We start from the raw sequence: 13898 nt of genomic DNA on the forward strand, positions 1-13898 counted from the left end.
CCTCCCTGTCTCTGTAACTGCATGCACCCATTTCCTGGGAGTAACATCTGTGTAGATGCCTTTCCTTAAGTTCTATATTCCATTTTCTCCATTTCAGTTTATACCTTACTGCTCAGGTAGCAATGCCAACACTTCGTATGCTCTCATATGTAACAAAATAGGCACATAATGCATCAAACCTCTTTTAAAGATATAACAAAACATTCTGCCATTGTAATGATTGAACTGGTTGATACTTCTCACCAGACTATGATATAATTGAGCAAACTGCTAGAATTCTGAGCGTTGAAAGCCTCTTCTGCAGCAACTGCAAGGATCCCAGCAATAACATATGCAAAAGTCTTACCAGAGTAAGTTACTGCTGTTGTACTGTACGTTGCACTCTGAGTATAGGATGGAACAACAGTGGCTGCAGCTGCCACTGGCTGCACAGTTGAGGACACTGGATATATGGAAAACGTTGTTGTTGCTGGACTTGGGGTTGCAGGTTTTATAGCTGTCACTTGCCGTGTTTGCTGGGCTTGGGTGTACTGAGTTGCCCCTTGACTATATCCTGCTTTCGGAGCTAATGAAGACAGAAAATACAAGTGTACAAACATTGACAAGTTTTAGTTGAGTGAAATGCAAACCATACTAAAGGAAAATTATATATGCTTGTGAACAAATGTGTAAAAAGTGGGGGTTTGTTTTGGGAGCTTTGTTTCATTTGTTTTGCATTTTAGTGTTGTGCACTGGATTGCTTTACTGTCGTGGCTAGGCACTGCACACCATCTATCTCAATCAAGTCACAGCTCATAGTAATAAGCCTTAAATTCATTTATTTTTAACTGTGCTATCATGTTTTTAACATGGTTTTAAACAAGTATTAAACCTTCTTATCCAAGAGTTTTACTAGAATACTCCAAACCAAAGCACACCTAAACATTTGTCTTAACTCTATGTCAAAAAAAATAAGCAGGATTCATGCTTTGTAGCAATCATGATATGAGTAATTAGAGAATTATATACATGAAGTACCTAGAGGATGGAAAGAGTATTTCTAACTGAGTTATCATCTGAACACAACACTTATTATCTCAACCTATTTCAGCAAGGTTTCTAGACTAATCAGTAAGAACTTTGCCTAGAAGTATATTTTGAATGTATTTAGTGGCAGTTCAAACCTCAGAGGCTGCTACTTATATCAATGTCACAAGTGTTGAAGTTCTAGGCACAGAAAAACTTTCCACATAGTGACAGAGATTACATGACAAAACTTAAAAAACAAAACAAGATGATAATATGAAATAGTCAACCAACCATTTTTAAGGCTTAAAGTAGTCAACAAGACTGTGAGTAACAAGAGCAGCTTTAATCATGCCACCCACCTGTCTGGTAGTAGGACTCAGCCACTGAGGGCTGTGGCTGGGCAGCAGCAGCCACGGCTGCCGCAGTCGCGGTCGGCTGCTGATAATATTGTTTACTGTCATAAGCCACAGCCGGGGCGGTAGATCGAACGTAAGAGTAGGAATCCTAAGAATTCAAAACAGAGAAACCACCTCTAGGTATATAGCTAGAGTAATAGAAGTCATCAGCAGAGTCAAATTAACAATGTATTGTCTTCTGGCCTACTCAAGTAGAGTAAAAATTCCCCATCTACATGTACAGTAGACACAAATAAATGCATTAGAGAAATTAAATTTACTCTCGTAGATACTTCAGGCCTGAAACAGCCCTAATGATTTTTTACAGACTCAATACAGGAATTAGCCTCATGCTATTAATCCCTTTCTCTACCAAATTATTTTTGAAAAGCACCTTCTCTCAATAGCTTTTAATGACTGTATCAGATTCTATTTCTGTAAAATATTAAGAAAAAACCCACCGCAGATCTCTACAAAACATGAATTTCTACAAGGCCAAATAAATTCTCAGGGGTAGAAACATGAGCCTGTATTTTCTTTTAAAATCTCATCATTAACAACATTTGTATTAATATATTTTTTACAGTATGAAAGTGGTACTTTTAAAGCCTTTACTTTTTGGTGTATCAACTAGTTCATTAGGGAGCCATAACTAGTCTATAAAGACAAGGAAAGCAGCTTATTTGACACCTTTACAATTCAGTGGATCTCTAATAAACTTAGAAGGGGATGACTTGGAAGCCACTATATGCACATACATACATTTTTCCATTCTCACCATGTTTACAGTAAAGCACAATGAGTTGATCAACTAAGGGGGAGCAAGGCATGAACTACTAAAGCAGAAATATACTAATGCATTAAAATTATTTTTAATTCCAAGAACTATAACAACAAAATCCTTTTCATCCAATCTGTGTAAAAAGGAATTATTTAGTTTAGGGGACTCTCTTTTTTTCCAAATGTATCTAATACCTGAGAATATATAACAAATTACAAGCTATACAGAAAAATTAAGAAAATGCAGCAACAATATAGTCCCTTTAAACAAAAGAAAATGGTAATTAGAACCTAGATAATGTCCTGATAAGTTCAGGATTAAAAAGCTGAAAAATTATTGCAAGAAACATAATATTTCAAGATGAAAGGAGACAGAGAGCAAAAAGTCCTTTTGCAAAAGCCTGTATCCACAGGTTAGGCAGGGATCACAGAAGAGGATATCCAGAAACTACCTACAGGGTAGTTTATCTCCTAGGGCAATCTTCTGTCCTCACAGGATTGGTACTAGATTTCAGTGGCACCCAGGTATCTGATAAAGGAACTATTTCTACCTCTACTGAAAATTTTTATTGGAACAGTCTTTTCAGTTCCATGACCGAGCTTACTGAACACCAAACCAACATCCAGGCCAATGCAAGACAGTGCTTTTCTTTACAGCAAGAGTTTCACAAAAACACACCTTCTTTTCCAAACAGCCTTACTCCTCTCAAAGTACTCTTTAAAAATCACACAGCAGGAACTCACCTGGTAATTCTGTGTGGTCACAGGAGGTGGTGGTGGTGGAGCTTCTTGCTGCCGCTGCGTGTAGCCATAGTCTGTAGCTGTGTGTGCCGTGGGATACCCACCGTAGGCAGCAGCTGTGGCAGCAGCTGCCACGGCCACCGGGGCAGGCCGGGCCACTGCCACTGTGGCTGCAGCTGGGGCATAGGCTGCAGTGACCGTGTGTGCCGCCACTGGGGCCTGGTGGACAGTGTAGCTGGCAACTGTGGTTGGATGGGAATAGGCTACACCCGAAGCTGGCTGCTGGCTGTATTGGCAGAAGAAAGCAAGTAATTAATCCAACCTACAAAGCTAATGCCTGCACGTTTCAAAATTCCAGATTTGACTAATACTTTGCCTGTTCTACGACAGATCTGGAGCAGCCTTCTATCTGTGCATACTCTTATTTAATGGCTTCTATTAACCATCTTCCAACCCCATTGAAAAGGCTGTATCTTTCTTAAATTTCTGTGGATGGACACACAGAACAGAATCACAGAATGTTAAGGCATGGGAAGGGACATTAAAGACCATCTAGTCCCAACCTCCATGCCAGCTCCTAGACCAGAGATTGCTCAAGGCCAATGCTGCCAGGATCAGGACACCCACAATCTCCCTGGGCAGCCTGCTCAAGCTTTCTTGCCACTCTTAGAGTAAGGAATGTCTTTCCAACAACTAACCTCAATGTCCCCTGTTTCAATTTGTACCCATTACTCCATGCGCTATAGTTCCCGGCATTTCATGCAGAAGATTATCTACTTCATAAGAAGGGGCATTTGTGTTTTCTCTAAGCAGTGGAAGACAAGTCTTTCATTCAAAATAATGCAGTAGTCCCAAACTCTTATTTTTTCCAGACTGGCAAGTTTTAAATGCTTTAGTAGATCTTCAATAAAGAGAAACACCTGTCAAAATGAGGAAAATGCTACTTTTCTGTGAGAGCTTATTACTAGCAAGTACTAGTGTACTAACATGCACTATTTTACTAGCATGAAGATTTTCATTACACCATATTCAAGCAATGAAATTTTAAAGACTTCCAGGAAAATCTGCTCAGAACTGTTGTATTTACTTAAGACACATATATCTGATAGGAGACTTCTCCAATAGATGGTTACAATTATAGAAGCTGGCCCCACTTGCTTGAGCAAAAGTCCACTGATGCAGCATGAAGCATCAAAAGTGCAGACAATTATATCAAGCAAGAAAACCACTACCAGAGCTCTGGCAATCTTCCAGGCACATGCTGAGACTAATCTGCCTCTCTAAAATTTTCAGGTAGGATGCTAATATGTGGTAATTTAATAAAAAACCACAAATATTAACAGCAGAAATAAAAAATCATTGCTTCAAAGGTTTAACTACTTGAAAAGAAACTAGAATTACTGTCCTGCACCAATATGTAACTCTGCATGATGTCGTCCTATTATGATATCTAACTGTGGATTATGATTAGAAGCTTAGAATAGTTATTTTGATTTTCAAGCAAATAAAACGAAACACATAAAATATCACTATCTGGAACAATGACATCAAGTGGGATTCAATAATAATTGATTTTTTTTTGTACATTTCCTATACTGGTGTTCAATAAAAGCTCTATCTATATACTTTCAATTTCACAAAAGACATACCCACAACTCCCTGGTGCTCAGTAATATTTTTTTAACTTATTTTTCCAAAACCTGATTTTATCATTTCAATTACAGCAAAACCCACTTACAAATTAAAAAACACACATGCAACCCCCTCTTTCCCTGCTCCAAACCATTCTCACAGCAGAAATAGAGAAAATTTTACTACTGATGTACTTACATGCCTGAACACCACCTTCTTCCCATTATATGTCCCTCACTGCTTAAAAGACTAGATGCATTCTATCCAATTTTACTTCAGTTATGAGTTGCACTTACAATAATATTTTATGCTATTTTAAATTATTAGCCTAAGAGAAAAATGAAAAGACCTAGGTACTTTGATTTACCTCCTATTGCTGCTTGCAACAACTCCTCCTCCCTGATGTTCCCAGGAAAATTCCATTTACTTAACATGAAAAATTGGACCCCACCACAAAATTCAGGAAGACTGTTTAATGACGGTAAAAGTGAATGACAGTCTATAAAATTAGACCTCATAATCTACATAACTAACAGTACAGAAGTGTAAAATATTCACAAAATTTGAGGTAATTATCATGGTCTATATGTCTACTAAAATATCATTAAACTGAGTAAACAGACAGCAGACTGCTTAACTGACTGCAGCTGAACACATCAACAGTCTAATACTGCCAACAAGGTAAGTCTTGCTTCACACTTTTCCCACTCTTAGTTTTCCCTTCTTCCAAACACCAGTGCTGGCTAAGCCATCTTATTCCATCCCTGGTGCTAATTCTGCTGCTTGTCAAGCCATTCAGTGCACTGATTTAACTTATTAATCTAGCAGAAAACAATGTGAGGGTTCCCTGTTGGGGTCATATTCTAGCGTGGCAGAAATTTTAAGAAACACAGCAGCTTACAAAATAGATCTGCTGAGAGTCAGAACCCATATTAATTATATATATATACAGGGAAATGGAGCAAAAAAAAAAGGAGCAGAAGACTTGCGCTGAAGCAGTAGCTTGGTTTTTCCATGTTTCATTAAACTCTTTGTTACTGTTACAAAATAAGATACAGTGATCACAACACACTACAAAGTAACAGTACCAGTCAGTTTAGCAAAGAAAAAGCTTTTGAACTCAGAATATGTACGATTAAAGATACCTGATAGTTGCCAGTATTTAAAATTGCAAAAAGATTATGAACATTACCAGCAGAACTATTAACAAGATTATGGTACCGAAAATTTCATTTCTTGTGCAACTGAGAAGCAAATTTCCTTATTATGGCATAGAATTAACAGCCCAAAGAGTTAGATTTCTAAGGCTAACACAGGTTCTATGGCCATGTTTATTTTAGCAGACCTGTTCCCCTTGCTTCTGCAACATCATGCAGAGCTCGTGACTGAGTTTGCAAGACTGCAAGAAAAGCATTCTAGAAGTGACTGCTCCTTCCTTTCTAAAAGTTGTGTTACATTATGTAACAGAAATTAACTGTGACATCTCCTCTAAATTTGTGGCATTCTTCTCTCCATGGTCATGCTGAAAACCTTTAACACTAAGATAAGTAGACATTTTAATGTAATTAATTTACATAAAAATATCCTTGTGCCAACTCCTTCAATTAACTTACAAGAGTTCTTATCCTGGTTTGCTGATTGGTGCCTCATCACATTTGCTGAGATGAACTTAGCTCCTCCCAGATTAGTTTGCCAAACTCTCTATTCCACTCTTCCTTCATCTGGGCACCCATCTTAATATTATCTGTTTTTCTTTGACTACAGATGGCAAGAACCTCATGCGTCATTTCATATGAATTTTCAGCTGTGCCACCCACTCTGCTCCAGACAACTGTTTTCTTTCCCAGCAGTTTAGCTTCCTCAGAGTAGATTCTTTTAAAGTTACCTGTGTACTGACTCCATTTTCCTGACATCAAATAGCATAACATGCCACACTAATAAAAATACTAGTCACAACCAATCCCTAGTAAACTCTACTGCAATTACTGCTATTTGATGAGTTCTTCTACTAATCACCTCTACCAGCTCCTTCTCTACAATTATTTTACTAATCTCTACCTTAAGCAGTCATTTTTCATACTGCACCACATAAAGTACTTCACCTTAGTCTTGATAAAGAAGTCTCCGAAAGATCTAGGCATATCATCAAGTTCTTGAAGCACCAATGAAATACTGTATGTCAGCTGAACTATGGCAACAAACCACATGCATGTTCTTCAGCACATCCCTCAACACCATGGGGAAAAGATGAATTTATACAAATTACTCTGTATGTTCTATGAGTTAAGAATACACCAATAGGTACTGCAGGACTGCAGAGAAAGAAGCTAACTCATTGACGCAGCCCATTTTCTTTGTAGACCAACTCTTCTCTTCCCCAAACTAAATTCTAATATACCTTATTAGCATTTTTGCTAATAAGCAAATATTCCAAATCTTCCAAATACACTCAATTCACTTTGCTTTATTAGCTAGGAGGAATTTAAAACTCATAGGCTTATTTTGGTTTAAACAATGATTTGGAAGTCACCTGACCTTATCCAATGCTCAAAACTCAGCTTATCTTAAAGCTAGGTTTCTCAGGGCCTTGTCCAGTCAGGTCCTGACCACCTCCAAGAATGGAGATTGTAAGACTGCTCCAGACAAGCTATTCCAGTGTGTCACGGTTTAACCCCTGCTGGCAACTCAGCCCCACACAGCCACTAGCTCATTCCCCACAGTGGAAGTGGGGAGAGAGCTGGAAGAGTAAAAGTGAGAAGCTTGTGAGTTGAGATAGACAGTTTAATATGGAAGGCCAAGGCCAAACACACAAGCGAAACAAAACAAGGATTCGGATAGGATGGATTAATGGGCCAAAGCTGATCATATGAGGCACAAGAAGGTCAAGCGCCAGGTCCTGTCCTGGGGTCACAACAACCCCAGGCTATATTACAGACCTGGGGAAGAATGGCTGAAAACCTGCCCAATGTAAAAGGACTGGGGGTGCTGGTCCACAGCAGCTGAACATGAGCCAGTGTGTGGGCAGATGGCCAAGAAGACCAATGGAATTGTTATGTATCAGCAACACTGTGGCGAGCAGGACTAGGGCAGTGATTTTCCCCCTGTACTGGGGCACTGGTGAGGCCACACCTTGAGTTTTTTGTCCAGTTCTAGACCCCTCACAAAACACTGAGGTGCAACAATATGCCCAGAAAAGCAGAAGGTGCTTAGCCTTCTCAGGAAACCCAGGCTCCAACACAGAAAAACAGTTACTTGGGAAGACAAACACCATCACTTTGAACACCACCTCTTTCCTCTTTCTCCCCCTAGTATTATCATTGAGCATGATGCTATATAGTAAGGAATGTCCCTTTGGTCAGTTGGGTCAGCTGTCCTGGCTGTGTCCTTTTACAACTTCTTGTGCACCCTGAGGCCACTCACTGGTGGGTGGAGTGAGAAGCAGAAAAGGCCTTGGCTGTTTGAGCACTGCTCAGCAGTAATAAATACATCCCTGTATTACCAACATTGTTTTCAGTGCAAATTCAAAACACAACCTAGTATCAGCTACTATGAAGAAAATTAACTCCACCCCAGCCAAAACCAGCACATGACATTTCAGCATCCTATCAAGAATTTTTTCCTTAGTTTATAAAAGGTCCAGTTTCAAAAGCAAATGAGCTCTAGACCAACACCTACAAAAGCAGATAGAGTTTCTGACCATTCCATCCAATGTAACTTCATACAACAATTCTTGCAGTTTACATTCACTTTCAGAATAATCATTCTTTAATTTACGAAGTTATAGGTAGCTTCAAATTGTACTCTGCTGTACTAGCGTTAGACCACATCTTCCACAAGAAATTTGAATTCAAAAATAATGTATTTTATTGACATCAGACCTATTCAGGTGTTTTACACTACAGTGTATACTTGTCCTCATCTTTCACATTCTAGCTGAATAACTCCAAGAAAATGAGATGTTAACTCTTTATTAGCAGTACTGTATTATTCTGCACAAGTATTTTTTGTAAAACACCTTTGACTCAAATCTTTGAATAATATCTCCTATAATTTCTACTGAGACTAATGATGGGAAATACCAATCTTTCTGTCACATTTGTGTCAGCACAAGTGCCACATATTCTAAAATACCACTATGATATTAAACCTGAAAGATAAGATTGACTGCAGTGAGCTGTGGCCATGTATCTCTCCACAGCAATCTCTAATTCCATGATAATCTGATTTTCTAGGGGTGGGGCTGAGGGGCCACCCCGTCTCTCAGTCTTGCAGAGTTCATCCCAAAGTAAAGCCCAAAAGCAAAAACTGGCCTTATCCACATTGCTGTCATGCACAAAATGCCTTTCATCAAATGCAAGTACCTTTTCTCAAAGCAGGGACGTTTTGCCCGGATATTTTTAAAGTTGGATATAGGAGTAATACAGCAGATGTTTGCATGGTATCACCATTGAATTCTGTTGTGTACACACAGAACTGTCCTTCTGAAATAAAACAGCAATTTTAAAATAATTTTCTTGTACAAGACTTGTACAAAGTCTCCATTGTAAACACTGAGGAAACAAAGAGTTATGAAGATTTCCCTGCCCAATTCTACACCACAAAACCAAATAAGCCACAGCATTGCTTTGCAAAAAACAGTGTAATTCTAGGTAGATACTTAGCCTAGAAAATTCTCCCCTGAACATTTGACCAAGCTGTATTAAAACATCAGCAACAAAAAGTCCACACCCTGAGAACAAGCTCTCAAAACAGAAGGTGTTAGCAATCACTGCTCTGTATTATTAAAATAACTAGATAAATTACGTAATTCTTATGGTAACTTCTATTTCTCTCGTCAAAAAACAGAACTTTCAAGCAACAATTAATAACCTTTTCTGAACTGCCTAAAGACCTCCAGCAAGAACACTGTAGCAGTGTTTTTGATATGAAAAAAGAAACATGGACTTTCAAAGAAAAAAAAAAAGCTGGCAGCACGCTTAAACAGACAGAAGTTATGGAGAGCAGAAATTGCTGGTCAACAGCAATTAATGAAGTACAGGTGTCCACTTGGCAAAACATTGTTCTTCAGCTCCACAACCACGTGTTTGCCTAACTTAAGCAGCCATATAAGGTAGGTTTTCAAATAAGCAGCATTATTCCCCAAAAAAGCTTAGATAAGAACTTGTTAGATGGAATACAGGAGAACCTTTGTTAGTTACTTCCCAACAGCAACACTGAAAGAAGATCTGATTACCAAAGAATGTCACAGTATTAAGAGCAATTCTGCAGCAAATAATGAATTCTCCTCTGCAATGCATTTATGTCATGTCTTTTTTCATTTCCAGCTACTGCCCTTTTCTTGAAAAAAGTGTGGAGGCTTTTTCGTTTAAACCTAAATGGGAAGTAGAAAACTTTACTTTTTTATGTTAGTAATATAAAGAAAACACAACATTTTTATTTAATGCTATCTATTTTGCCAGATAAATGAAGATTGTAAGACACTTTATTTTTCACATTAAGGTATTTGCTGATTAAGTCATGTATTAAGAAATGTGATAATCCATCTGTGGCAGTTACTGTCAGAGGAATAATACACATTCAGGAAAAGGCAGCCTTCCAAGTAAGACATGTAGCATATAAAGGGTATGTACACAGGAAGCACATAAAATGTTCCCTGTAAGCCCTGCTTTTCATCACACTTGATTCATTTATTTGAATAAAAAAGTAGAAATTAATTGTTACTCGTGTGCACATAACCTGCTCATCTTCAGTACGCTGCTCTAGTAAAAAGCAACACATGCACACAAATGATGCTCCTATTCCAGCACTGTTTAGGTTACTGAACACTGAAAACTCTGTTCCAAAAGGCAAAGAACATCTCTGATTTTTCAGTTTCAGTATTCTGACGACTGCTGTTTTGATAGACAGTTAGGATCTGGCCTAAAATCAAGTATGTCTCTATCCAAAAGACAGTATTCCTCAGAAATTACAGCTTCTAAAACATTTCTTGCTGGGTTTTTTTCATTTATAGAAGTGATTTCATGCACATCATTTAAGCTAAGCTCTAAAATAGTTTTTAAAATATGAGTGTATTGAACAAAACCTTCCACTAATTAGGATGGTTTCTTTGATTTGTATCTTTTAAGAACATTGGAACATTTTAGCATTAAGGAAACCATATTTGGTGGAATCTAAGTGCCAGGTTTCTCAAAGTTTCACAGATTATTCTATTAATAGCAGAATAGGAAAAAACACAGTTCTGCAGTTCTTTCAGGAACATGATGATTGAAACAAGTATGTTCTAGTTACTGTTAGAAGCAGTGCAATCTGCTACTGCTGCAGATCCCAACCTAGGAAGAGGCACTCCTGAATAATTGGTCAGATGAAGTTTCAGATGTGCTAATGGAACATGGACAGAGCAAAGCAAAACCAAAATTAGAATTAACAGAAAAAAGAAAGTGAGTTTATTCTCCTATACACACTTGATAATAAACAGCATAAATTGGTGAAATGAAATATTACACTACAGTATGTTGCACTTTAAGAGTGACTTTGCCTTTGTATTTCTGGAGTCTGTCACTCACTACAGGCATAACATTTTCAATATTTGAATATCTTATAAGAAATTTACAAAATTTTTTTTTTTTTTCTATTCTTACAGTTTTGTGAACAGAACACTACTTGTAATACAATTCACTAGGAATCCAGAGAGGCCTGAAGGCATTCAAATGTGCTGCACCCTCCTGAATTCTGCTAAATTTCAGCAGTAATACATTCTATGGTTTAACTACATAAAGCCTAAAAAAGACAGGGTTTTGTAGCCATTTTGAGTTTTCCCTTCCCCTTCCTTGTTCTAAAAATATCTTTGCATCATGCCATTAGAAATTACTGATTGCCACTAGATAGCTAAACCATATACTTATCAATACCTCACCTCAAAGATGAACAGCCTCATGTTTTCAAAACACCCTTTCTTTCATTATCTCTACATTTAGTCTCACAATCTAACTAAAATCCAATCAAATTCTGCCATGTTTTGTTCCCGGTATATACTATTTGTGTCTGTAACAGTGATGTAATACATGATCTGTATCAACCTCTCTTTGCTCAGCCACACACAACAGACAAACCATTGCCTATACTACTTTCTTCAAAAAGCTCATTTTTTTCAAGTCTATATTGAATAGCTTTGAATGGTAATATGCAAAAGAAAAAAACTTAGTTTGAGAGGTTACATCTGCTAAAAAATAAGGAGCAACTACTAACATTATCCCTGTCAAAACTACAGAATGGCAGAGATTGGAAGGTACACCTGAGGTCATCAGGGGTCCAATTCCACTTAGGCAGTGTCACCTATAGCCAGACACCCAGGACTGTATCCAGACAGCTTCTAAGCATCTCTGAGGATGGAGACTCCACAACTTACCCAGACCATGTGTGCCAGGACTCGGTCATTTTCGTATTTAAAAAGTGTTTCTTCACATTCAGAGCAAAGCTCTTATGCTTCAGTTTGCACCCATTGCCTCTGGTCCTGGGCACCACTGAGAAAAAGCCTGACTCTGTCCTCTTTGCATCCTTACTTCAGGTATTTATACTCACTAAGAAGATTGCCCCCCCACCCTCCTCCAGGCTGAATAGTCACAGCTCTCCCAGCTTTTTCTCATTAGAGAAATGCTGCAGACTCCTCAGCAGCTTTGGTGGGCCTCTTGGGCTCTCTCCAGTATGTCTATATCTCTCCTGTACTGAAGCCCAAAACAGGCAAGGATTCCAGATGTGGCCTCACTGGTGCTGTACAAGAGGGAAATGATGACCTCCCTTACCCACCTGGTAATACTTTGCCTAACGCATCCCAGGATGCCATTCTCCTTCTTTGCTGCAAGGACCCATTGCTGGCTCCCATTCAAATCTGGCATCCACCAGGACCTCTTCCTTTCCAGCTGGGTGGCCCATGGCATATACTAGTGCATGGGGCTGTTCCTTCATACTGAACTTTGCACTTCCCCTTGTTGAACTTCCCAAGATTCTTGGCAGCTGTTTTCTCCAGACCTTTGAAGTCCCTCTGGATGTCACTGTAACCCTCTGGCACGTAAGTCACTCCTCATCATTTTCTGTCATGAGCAAGCTTGCTAAGAGTACACTTTGCCCTAACATCTGGACCATTAATGAAGACACTAAACAGAAAAAACACTAAAACTGGCAAATTCTCCATAAAAGGAAGGAAACTTCACTAGTATGGAAAATTGTACTAAATTGTTAAAACATTCTGTATTTCCTGCCTTAAGCTACTACTTTGCTTTTCTAGCACCAATAATGTAACTATGCTCTAAGCTGCCATTGTTGTATTTTAGTAGCAGACAAACTTTCACACATAATTTAACACCCCACAGCTAAGCCTATAACCATCAACCCATTCTGAGGCTACAGCTACAAAGGACACAACTATACCATTGACAGAAAATATCCTCCAGTGCTCAGTCCCTGAAGACAAGCACCTGCTGCAAATTTCAACTAGTTGGCAGGCTTCCCTCCTTAAAATGACAAAGGCTTATTTGACTAGAGGCACCTTCCCCCCTCGTTTACCACCTTCTCTGTCTCCCTGTTATAGCCTATTCCAACCCGGGCATACAACTCAAGTTAACACACGCAGAGCCCCTTATTGCCTTTCTAATGTTGGTGTATCTCCTTTGAGAGTGGGACCTCACTGACTTGAAAAGAAGTCCATCAAAATCCTTTCAAGAACAGCACTGGAGGCTTATTGTGTACATTGAGCTAGAACAGCATGTTTACCACTTAAACACTTAACATTCTTATTTAACACTAACCTAGCACAGCACTTAACACTAACATTCATTGACCAAAAGAAAATCAGCTCCACACAGCTCTGCCATATTCAGCGAAATCTCTTCTGCTAAGAATTATGTATGCATCAAGATAGCTGCTCAAGAGAACATGGGCTCAAAGTACACAGAGCAAGCATTCTGAGTTTTTAGCTTCACCATGTGGTAAAACTATGACTACTTTCACTGCTCAAGTCTAGCAGAACATACTGTCAGCAGAAGAAGTCCTACCCACTGCTGTCCTTACCATCCTGTTTTCATCAACACAAGACTGAATTATGTTTAGTGAATACCTTAAGCTTGGTCTGGTATGCCTATGTGAATTACAGCCCTAACATCTTTGAAAGACTCAATACTTTTCAAACCAGTATCTAGATGAAGAACCATTAACTGGGACATATATTGAAGACAAAAGTAATTAGAAATACCAGCAAATGTGAAAAGAACACCCTCAACCAATTCTCAACAGCCAACTCATCCATGAACACTCATTTTTGCATCCATGCAATTCACTTTCCTTTGTTGC

The 13898-nt window shown here is 38.6% G+C and overlaps 1 protein-coding gene and 1 non-coding gene across 5 annotated transcripts in view; both read right to left on the bottom strand.

Annotated features, from left to right (window-relative positions):
* The window catches only part of ZFR (zinc finger RNA binding protein), a 47032-nt gene that overhangs the window by 25784 nt on the left and 7350 nt on the right, over positions 1-13898 (bottom strand). For all 4 annotated transcript variants that reach the window (XM_033520320.1, XM_015652952.2, XM_033520322.1 and 1 more), the window contains exons 3-5: positions 2928-3210; positions 1368-1512; positions 347-565 (exon numbers count right to left, since the gene is read on the bottom strand). In XM_033520320.1, the coding sequence (XP_033376211.1) occupies positions 347-565; positions 1368-1512; positions 2928-3210 (647 nt within the window). The remainder of the gene's footprint in view (positions 1-346; positions 566-1367; positions 1513-2927; positions 3211-13898) is intronic.
* LOC117243748 lies at positions 5816-5953 on the bottom strand. The gene has a single exon (XR_004495623.1). It is a non-coding gene; the product is annotated as a small nucleolar RNA SNORA66 (small nucleolar RNA).

This window comes from Parus major, chromosome Z (assembly GCF_001522545.3).
Source record: "Parus major isolate Abel chromosome Z, Parus_major1.1, whole genome shotgun sequence".
Classification (NCBI taxonomy): Eukaryota; Metazoa; Chordata; class Aves; order Passeriformes; family Paridae; genus Parus; species Parus major.